This window comes from Morone saxatilis, unplaced genomic scaffold (assembly GCF_004916995.1).
Source record: "Morone saxatilis isolate NCDOM2014 unplaced genomic scaffold, NCSU_SB_2.0 Contig6, whole genome shotgun sequence".
Taxonomy (NCBI): Eukaryota; Metazoa; Chordata; class Actinopteri; family Moronidae; genus Morone; species Morone saxatilis.
The window spans coordinates 2515335-2525860 of record NW_023340206.1 but is presented as its reverse complement, the minus strand read 5'-3'; the positions used below and the strand labels follow the sequence as shown (position 1 = coordinate 2525860).

Genomic DNA, 10526 nt, shown 5'->3' with positions numbered 1-10526 from the left:
CCCAAAGGGCCTCACCCATGACTTGTTCGTACGCACAGATTTGATCATCGCGTGCAAACAATTCGGGAACTTCACGTGTCATTTGTGGAATTCATTCAATTATAGCGTACTTCCCGTTTGGCGCCCTGGACTACACGTAAGCCAATATAAACAAAAGCAAAGTTGCGTTTTGGGCTGTGAAATATTAATAATGATGATGAAAAAAGCTATTTACTTTATTCATTGAATCATCATACCTCAGTCCTCATGGTCCTGAACCTATGTATACACTTTCTGATGACGAAATGTATTTCACTTGGACCTTTGTATACTTACTGAAAGTATATTTCGTGCTTAAGTCCACTGCCCTTATATGGATTTATTGGGGCCAATTGCACATTTCCTGGCACGTGCCTCCAATTTAGGACTAAAAACAATTCACCAACAAACTCAGATGTTGGCTGTCAGCGAGACATTTCATGAATCCCACATAGGACTTTTTTATTTTCCTCTTATTGCTTTGTGCAATAACAAATATAAGAGAAACATAGGAGAACATTCATGCATGAGGCCCATCTTCTTCCCGTTGCTGACCGACTGGCTACCCTGCTCCAGAAGCTGTCTGGCTGCAGGACTAGGTCAGCCGTCTCACTGATTCGCTGGCTGTTTCTCCTCCTCCTCCATCTAGAGCCAGCTCCCCATGTCAGTCTGAGCAGAGTCAAATGGATGAGCGCCTCTAGTCTGTTACAGAGCAAGCGGCGAGGTACAGAGCCGCTGTGAGGATCAGCCACTGTGGGTGTTTGCTGTGGTTTGTAGTGGTCATGATTGATTTTAGGTAAAGTGTAGCAAGGATATCCACTTTCCTTTCATTTAGCCTTGTATTGAGTCTTATTGTCTTAGCGTGAGATGAGTTTCAAATTGGCAATTACTTAAAAAACTCTACTTATTTTCAGTTTAACTTCTAAATATGAAGTCTCAATTCTGGGCTAAATGACAGTGTCTTTCACAAGTTACCTATTCTACCCCAAATCAGTCACTCTCTTCTTCTACTCTGGGGGTGTTTTAGGTTAATGATTGTGTGGAGAATAATGAGAGTTAGTGCACAATTTCAATTACTTATTTTTCCGCCCTGGCAGTCAGAGCAGCCTTGAAATGAATGCAGGTGATTCAAATGTCTGTGTTCTCTGATCATGAATAAATCCTTGATTTATTTTGGTTTGTTTCACTGGGATCTGTTTGCTGTCTCCACTGATCTTCTCTGGGATTTTGGAGGAGTTTGATTTGATCTTTGTGTGTTTGAGTGTGTGTGTAAACATACTGATTTGCTTACATGTTATGACAGTAAAGATCTTGTGGTTTTGTGCTCCTTGTGGGAGATTTACCGTATGTGTGACTCTCTTTCCAAGTGGCATTCAGTTTGCTCCTGGGAAAATTCATGTTGCCCTTTTGTGTGCTCTGTCCGTGCTTTAATATTGACAGAAAAGCTAGTTTTGTGGATGAATTCTACACATTTTGCCCTAAATTATTTGACCCAGGGAGCATTTTAATGCCACATGGAGTGTGAGTGTGTGATTCAACCCCTACATTTCACTTTTCCCAACTTCTCAATATTCCACTTTTGCCTCTAAATCTCCTTACCTGTGTCTGTTCCCTCCTCTCTGCACCTCCGACTCCAGGCTGGAACAAGGCGTCTCTCTCAGTGGATGCCTCAGAAGAGAATGATGTGTACTCCAGCGGCGAAGACCCCATGAACTCTGACCCTGAGGACGAAGTGGGAAAGAAGCTGGTGAGCCTGAACCTGAGGAACTTTACAGTATTTTAGTTTCACATCAGTGTCTGTTTCTGATATATAATCGCCTGACTCCTTTAATCTCTCACTGGCTGTCTTTGGCTGACCTTTGACCCTTCAGGCTCCAGGAAAGTATACGGTGGTAGCGGACTGCGAGAAGGCGGGACCTCAGGAGCTGTCTGTCAAGAGTGGAGACATGGTCCAGCTAATTAAAGAGGGAGAGGAGGGACAGTGGTAAACATCTTCCTTACTACAGTCAGAAGAATCCAAATTCAATTTCCTGCAGACACAATTATTTATATTAGTTTGAAGTCCCAACAGTTTCAAAATACATTGTATATCTGCAGGAATGCTCTTTCTGGGCTCTATTTTGTTGTGTTAGTGGTGGAATATAATTGAATTAAGAGTTGTGAAATCCATCCAGTGTGATCAATGAATTCTCTGTAGGTATCCAATTACACTAGGATGTATTTTCCACCTTAATTCATACAGTTACTACAGTAGCTGGTGGTTTTCAGCCCACAGTGTGTAAACAAGACTGTATAGATTATAAAAGCAGCCTGACTTATTCTCAAAAGTCACTGAAAAGTCCTTTAATGTGAAGTCAGGGCCACTCAACTTTCATTAGGCCATCTTTAAATTTTAGAGAATATGTAATCCCAAACCCAAAAAATATGTGTAATTACACCAAGCAAGGAAGCAATATAATAGATATTTACATTGTGAGTGTGTTTGTTTACCCTCTGTAGGTTTGTGAAGAACCTTCGCAGCAGTAAGGAGGGCTGGGTGGCAGCAGCAAACCTCCTCAGCCTCATCTCAGAGTCCAAGTCATCCCAGTCGCTCAGCAGCTCAGGTATTCCTTCCATATATGCAGTGTCAATCAATCTAATCTACAGCTCCCAGAAATGGTTTTATATGAATGTGAAATAAATTGACCAGATGTAAACATAAGCATTTGCCACTGTAGCTGCTTTACTTTGTATTGAAGCAACATTACTGTCGGAATAAACTACTACTTAAGTTATTTTAAAGGGACGCTGAGCCTTTGGATTATTGCTCCAAAACTTGTAATATCACCTGGTCAAAGATACACAATATTATTTTGAATAGCCAGTTTATTCGGATAGAACTGTTTTCATAAGGATTCCCACTCTGTGTAAACACAGCTGCCAACACTGTTGTTGTTTGTTTGTCCTGCAGATGGCAGCGTCTCTGGGAACCTCAGCACTTCTTCCAGCTGCAGTGAGACCTACACCAGCTTCTCTGACATCAAACCCTGACCTGCCGTCACTGTCCCCGGCTCCATCCCTCAACCTAAAACAATTTCCAGGTGGAATTACAAAAACCTTAAGCTGACCCTGACAGGAGGACAGTCTCAACGTGGTTTTTTTCATCTTACGGACCTCGCAGCTTATCGGATTCAACCAGAAACCAAAGCTATCATTGTATCTGCGAATACCTACCAGTGTTTTAGCTGAGTCGTTTGCTACAGAACCACGGTATTCATCATTATGTACATTTACAGTCCCACTGCCCTTTTTGCTCTGGTGCTCCAATAACAGTTGAGCTAGCCTCGGTTCAGAACTTTCTCCTTTCCTTTGATATGCTATGTGCTAGGCTCTTCTGTGCTGACAAAACTTTTACTTTTTAACCATCTCCAAATTTAGTTAGCTTTTCAACATAGAAGAGCATAGCACATAGCCCCTGAAGTCGGATTTTTCAACTCAGAAAGTCAGAAGAACCTCATCAACCCCCGACCTTAAAATCCAAGATGGCTGCTCTATACGTCAACTAAGTGAAAGTTGTAGTAATATTCTGTTTATTAGCACTTCTGCCTTTTGTCTCTCTTTACGTCGTACACAGTGTACTGTCCAACGTCTGTCTGCTGTCTGTTTGTATGAGCAAACAGTGTAATATATTGTTATCAACTGGTATTGCTAACAAAACCTGGCTAAAGCTTGGTTTTCCGACTTCTTGTACTGGAACGTGGTTAACTTCGGTGTGATGTTATTCCCAGCTCCCAGTACAGGAAAGGACAAAGTTTGCTCAACTGTTATTGGAGCACTGAGCAAAAGGGGGTAGGACTTATAAAAGGTCAATTTATAATGAAAAATATCTTATTGCCACTCAGCAGTATTATACTAATAATTTAAAGTTATTTCTACCTTCAAAATGATCAGCCATTTGAATTGTATGTATTTTCACTGTTCATTCCAGTGATATATCACCTCCTGTCAGGCCTCCTTTAAAAATCACAATCTCTGTCAACTACAGAGAAAAGCTAAATGTCTTCAATCTAATTACTTAGTGCTGTATTTGACCCCTCTGATTATGTAGCATTAAAGTGGACAAATTTAAACAATATCTGCACTAAACGTGAACCATCTGCAGCTTACAGAACTGTCAGAATCAACCTTGCCGAAACCCTTTCGAGTTGACAACATCCACAGGTACAGATACGAGACTGGTATTTCACATGATACATCGGCTTACGTGTCAGATATTAATCGTACACTGTGAAAATGGCAGCTGGCTGCAACAAGAAAACATGCTTTCAGTGCATCTTGGAGCATCATTGAGCAGGTCAAATGTTCAGGGCATGACACTGTAAGTCTTATGACCTTTTTGTACATGGGACACATACAGGGGGGACGTATTAAATCCCTGTAGTCGAGGTAGTTGGCTTTTCATTTCCCCAATTCAAGAATGCTGAAATCTTCTATTTTGTTAATATGAGTTCCCCGTAACCCTGGTTTTATGGTATTACCTACAAATTCAGTCAACTGTATCACTAGGTGAATGTCACCAACAGCACTACCTGGTGGTCAGACGTCTTGCACTTCTCCAACTACACGTACAAATCACTTACGCAGAGAGCGGCAGCTTGGAAACAACTTCTGAACCTCTTTTTTTTTTTTTTCAAAGAGTTGATTGTCTAACTCGCCTCTGAACTGCTCTGGATTTACCTCTCAGGAAGCCCAAGAAGTTGCACGGGCAGGCAGGTGTGACCGCATACCTGCTTGTGTGTCGACTACATGTCTTTGTGTGTGTGCATTCTTGTGTGTGTGTGTGTGCGGGCTTCGGAGCAAACCCAACACACGTATGTCACAAACCCCCGGAGAGGCGTGTGTGGAGATAACAGTGGGGAGATAGAGGCAGTCATTCATTTACCTGCTGAATTCATGTGTAGTCCTTTATAAAGAACTAACATTTAGCCCAGGAGCCCCTCTGTGGCCTCTGAGGGTCCCATAACCCTCATTTTAAGAACTCCTTGTCAGACAAAGAGGAGCAGGCGCACATAAATCTCAACACTCTGCATATAAATTCACTTTTGGTTCACAGTCACTGTGCTCACCTATCTTTGGCCTACATTGCAGCAACAAATGCAGGCTTTGTCCCCCTCCCTGTGCTCCCAGCCCCACTCAGGCATGTGACAGTAGCCACTTCTCCACAAGCAGGACTAACCGGGACCTTCTCAACATGTTTTGTGCCACCAGCCCTGAGAGCAATACTTGTTTACTTGACACCATGATGTAGCTAAGTAAAAAAAAAAAAAAAAAAGACAGTCTGATTTTTGGTGTTAATTGCACAGCAGGGGTGGTGAGTGAGCTGGTTTGGCTCCCGGAGTGGAAATGAGGATGTTGATACAGTTTGATGGCACACCTCTGACAACCAGCTGCTGTGACACCCTTCTTCACACACACACACACACAAGGACACTGTGCTATTCTGAACACTGAATGACACCTTGTTTTCCAAGGGTGAACATGTTTTTCTACTAGATTTCTACTGTATCCACAAGGCGCACTGTAAAACAATCTCTTCCTGTTCCCGTCGTCAGTGTTGAATGTGTGACTCTGTTATTGAACAGGAAAAGTGCAGCATGCTGTTACATTTAAAACCAGCCCCACCAGTTTATTACTCAGAACGGGTTGTATTTGTCCACTGTGCTTTCGTTCGATTCGGCCCTCACTTTTTTTTTTTTTACTCAATCACAAGAAGCGTGTCCTCCCTGTGAAAGGAAAGTTTCCAGAAAAAGGACATTTACAGGCCTTTTCGGTGTCAAACTGTGAGCTGAACCAGAGAGTGAACTGTGGCTGGCATTTTGTGTAAGTTCTGTAAGGATGTATGTTACACTTGTACAGACGTGTCCTCTATACCTCACATCGTTTTCCTTCAAGAGCATGTATCTTGTGAAGAGGATCGTGTTTTTTGTGAGTCCCCTTGTCTCTCTGTATATCATCACTCTTTGTGGCATGTTCTTCATAGCCCCAATTTTAAAGCTCTTGTGTAAAAAAAAAAAAAAAAAGCCCTGAACAAGGCGAGTATTTTTTACCAAGCACTGTTGTATTGTGTGAGAGCTTATTTTCTGCCCTCTTATGAAAGCTGACATGGGCACTAAACTTGTCAGTGTTTTATCACGATCACACAATAAAGCTTATTGAATTATTTGTACTCTTGACTTGGAGGCTGGTGAGATGAGAAGGGTTATATTTTGTAGTTTCTTTTTATGCAGCACATTGCAGCAACCACTGTCTTTATTTTCCTATAATGTATTTACTGAGTATGGTGTCGATATGAAGATATTATAATAAGACATATCTGTGTATATTTGTAAATATGTAATTCTGAATTGTATGTAAAATGAAAAGCAGCTTTAATAAAGTCTGAGATGGTTTCCTCTATGGGGTTTTGTCTTTTTGTTGGGGATTGAAGGATGTTTTTTACATTTATCTGCTGAAAGTGGGAAGTTTCTCTGTACTCATTGAAAATCTTATTTGTAAGGGGCGGGGCCTACGTGCATGATTTGTGACATCACAAATACTTCAGAAGTCTTGGTCCAGTTGCAAGTTAAACAAGTGTGATGTAGAAACTTAAAGCCATCAGTGCACCTAAACTGAGAATGGACTTGACAGTGAAGAAGGAAAAAAGTAAATAAAATTAGCATATTCATAGATTCTGCAATTTTTAATGCGGTAGAAAGGGTAGATGTGTTTTTAAGGATTTTAACGTGGAAGTTATAATTTTTTTGGGAAAGAAAACCAAACCTATATAATCCCATTTGTGTTTTTAGAACCCCTTTAACCAGAATATTTTTATTATATTATATTAATTAAATTATATTAATATTTTTATAATAATATTTTGTATTAGTTTGTCCATTTTTACTAGTTTAATAATTTGCGTTTAACATAAACCCAAATGGATAAATTCCTTGTGCCATTAATTCTGTTTTTTCATCCGGAAGTGTAATTTTAACCACGTGGTATCAAACCTCCAATGAGCTTTATCCAGTTTAGCCTGTCATGATTTGGCCTGGGGTCTGTTCCAATATGTACACCATCTGACCTTCAGGCTCTTCTGTCCTTTATTTTTCCCTCTCAGTGATGGAGAAAAGTAAATAGTGTCTCTCAGAATGTGTTGAATTTAAGTACGGTGAATTAAACCCTACTTTTGACTGTTTAATAGCATTAATAATAGCATATATTGTGACAAGACCTGAGGCAAGGCGGTTACAAGGATTACAAGGAGAGGAAGTGAACGAGACTCAGCCGCGGCTGGAAAGATACAGATGTGTCAAGTTGGCACACGGGAGCCGGACTACTATCGGAAGTGACGTGCCTTGCTCAATAAAGCAAATTAGTCTGCGTGACACCCTCATAGTGTCCAGCTAGGACCATTGTTGGTTGAACTCATAAATACAGGCGGTGTTTCGAGCACTAGTAACCATTTCAGTTTGAATTTCAACCTCGCGTCCCCTTCTTCTTCCATTAGTGCGAACGGATGAGGGTCCGCCGGGATTTTATTGTGAAAGTTCGCACCGGACGTCTCTAAGTTTCTTCATGCCAGCTTGACAGACGACTGGAAAGCGACCAGATGGAATTCAGCTCTGCCTTCTTAACAGATTCCACACATTTTAAATTGTATCGCACACATTTTTAGCGGACTTTCCTGCTAACAACCAGCCCTGGCGTGACCACAGAAGCCTATCCGAGAGGCTCGCCTGCGCTGTGAACCGGGACAGAAGCGGTGAAGACATCCAGAGATACCCCCCACCAAACATCTTCCCACTGAAGGTATCATTTCTAGCCCACACTGTCGAAGAGCAATAGCTTGTAGTTCTCCTAATGCTGAGATATTATCGCCCTTGACAGTCTGTGTAACTTCACTCGGGGTTGAAACGTAGAAATGTGTGTTGTGTTGAAAAATGACACCTCCCCAATGTCCTTTTTGAGCAGTTGTTTCTGAAATGATGCAGACAACTGTGATTAGCTTTGGAAATCTGTCAAACAAAAAGGGAGTTTAGCCCGGAGGCGAGAGGGGTGTAGCCTTGTTAAACCACATTGTCTGGGACTGTTTATGCGGCCTTATGTGTGATTTACTGCCGTCTGCGCTGCGAGCTCGTATCCCACTGTCGTCCCCCGGGTCTTTAATTCTTCATCAGCACATTTACAGTGTGGGTTTTTTTGTTTTTGTTTTTTTTTTCTCCCTCCTTGCTGTCTTACTTTAGACGACCTGCGTCAGGCTAGCCGGAATGAAGACAGTGCAGCTTCCGGTCACGTATTTCAGAATAAAACCAGTCTAACGACTAACTAGAGCTGGAACTATTAATTACCAATAATAACTATCTATTTATTATTAACTTATCTATTAATTGACCTCCAGAAAGTTAATCGGCAGCAATTTTGACAATTGATTAACCGTTTAAGATGAAGTAAATGCACTTTGGTTCCGGCATCTTAAATGTGAATTAGTGAGTAAGTTATCAGTGTGTTATAACCTATAACTGAAAATGTAATATCTTTAACTACTGAAGTGTTGCACACATAAAACAAGCAATTTAAGGTATCACCTTGTCTGGTGTGTGGGAAACTGTGATGGGCATCTTTGATTGTGTTCTTACATTTTCTAGATCTAATAATTAATGATTTGAATAAATAATTGATCAATATTAAAATAAGTGTTAGTCGCAGCCTTGTTGTCATTGCTCATATGCTGCATGGCATAACAGTGTTGAGCATTGTATTACTTTACAGCCACAGTCTGAATCCATTAGTAATGCTGTGACTCAAAACACTTGACATTTCTTTTGCCATGTACTGATGCCACAATTAGACTCTAATTACTGATTTTATGCTTTACAAAAAGACATCCTTAATCATATCCTGTCTTAGTTCTCTGATAAAAAACAGAATACCGAAACTACTTAAACAGTTTTTTTTTTTAAACGTTGGCCCTGTGAGTGTTTAAGATCTCCTAACGCCTCTCTGCTTTTACTTTGAAAGCTAAACTGCCTAGCATCCTGTGCTCCTCTGGCTCCCTCCATTTGCCTTGACATATAGACAGACCAGAATCAGATAGAGTAGGCTCTCATATCCTGGTAGGACAGGCCTGTCTGTCACTGGTTCACAACATTAACCCTTGCTGACCCTGCACGTAACCACAGCCCCCTACAACATTCTCCTGATGGAGCAGCTGTACATGGTAGCAGATATTGTACTTATTCAGTGCAGTCCAGGTCTGTGAGTGTGTGAGGCTGCTGTTGAAGTGTGTAGTAATAAGCTGGTATGATGTACAGCAGGTTGGGTACTTTATATTTAGTTTTACAATTCAAGTATGGATCTTATAACATTTATGTTTGGCATAATATTTGAAACTGTTCGCTTTATTTTAGTTACTTTTTTGCCCTGAACGTGGCCTTATCTTCCTCACTCAGCCATGATGCTGTTTATCAGTGTTTGGACATGCAGCAGGAGGTGATTGCTACTCTGGCACAGCCAACAGCACAGAGCCATAACTGAATCTTTATGGCGATGGAGGTTTGGGTATGCTTCAGTGGAGTGCATCAGATACAGGCAGGCATCAGGGCTCGTGGTAATGTCAGGTTGCTCTTGCTGCGTTTGTTTTTTGCTTTTGTTTTCCCACTCAAAGTTAAAAAGAGAAGGGATTTTTCCCATCATTATCAATCTCATGAAGGCGCTGATGTTTGTCCTTTCAGGGAGCGTTCCTCCCGGGTTGCCTCGGAGAGGACAACCTCCCTGTGAACGCCTGCTCTTTGTAGTTCGAGACGGGCTGTGATCAAACACTCTAATCCTCATTTCTCTCTCTGGGAGCTGGCTTTGTGGCATAGGAAGAGCAATCTAACTACTTTTTAAGATTGAATTTGGAGCAAAACAGAGTGTTTTTCAAGACTTTAAAAGCCTTGAAAGGTTTTAAATGTGATTACCTGGAGTTAAAGCTCTTAAAAAGTCATTCAAGTGCAATCTGTAGGTCTTGACTTTAAATTAAAATGTGCTTTTCCTTGTAAGAAATAAACCCTGCTACGCTTTGTCGTCATTTTAATTTGACTTCTATTCATTCAGTTAAAACGCTCTTGCTTTCTCTTTGACACACTCTTCCAAAAAGGCCGTATCTGATATCAGCTTATACCAGCAGTAATCATTAATGCTGAGTAAGTGTTTGACGGTTAAATCTCCTCCTCGCTCCTCCTTGAATGCTTAAATTCCAGTTGTATGTGTTATGTTACATGGTGAATGGCTGCTTCTGCATTCCAGGCGGTCGCGTAGAAATGCTGTCAAATTAAAGGCAGCAGCCACCTTTCTTCATTTCTGAAAGGCGGTGCATTCTCCACATTGCTGAACGCCTTCATGACTTATTGAAAAAGATTTGCGCCGCTTTAATAGGTTTGAGTGCACAGACTTGGCAACAAAAATGATGAATTATATTTATACTTTGAATCTGAAAATGATCATTTAAG

The 10526-nt window shown here is 41.0% G+C and overlaps 2 protein-coding genes across 5 annotated transcripts in view; both read left to right on the top strand.

Annotated features, from left to right (window-relative positions):
* Positions 1-3267, top strand: part of mcf2la (mcf.2 cell line derived transforming sequence-like a) — a 54804-nt gene extending 51537 nt beyond the window's left edge. For 3 of the 4 annotated variants that reach the window (XM_035677533.1, XM_035677532.1, XM_035677535.1), the window contains 5 exons: positions 668-742; positions 1656-1765; positions 1890-2002; positions 2518-2621; positions 2969-3267. In XM_035677533.1, the coding sequence (XP_035533426.1) occupies positions 668-742; positions 1656-1765; positions 1890-2002; positions 2518-2621; positions 2969-3048 (482 nt within the window). In that variant the 3' untranslated portion in view covers positions 3049-3267. The remainder of the gene's footprint in view (positions 1-667; positions 743-1655; positions 1766-1889; positions 2003-2517; positions 2622-2968) is intronic. The other variant, XM_035677534.1, reaches the window with a different exon arrangement.
* A 4307-nt stretch (positions 3268-7574) lies between these two features.
* cab39l (calcium binding protein 39-like) overlaps positions 7575-10526 on the top strand; it is a 15817-nt gene continuing 12865 nt past the window's right edge. Inside the window, exon 1 of the mRNA XM_035678048.1 lies at positions 7575-7845. The gene's annotated coding sequence lies outside the window, so the exon portion shown is untranslated. The remainder of the gene's footprint in view (positions 7846-10526) is intronic.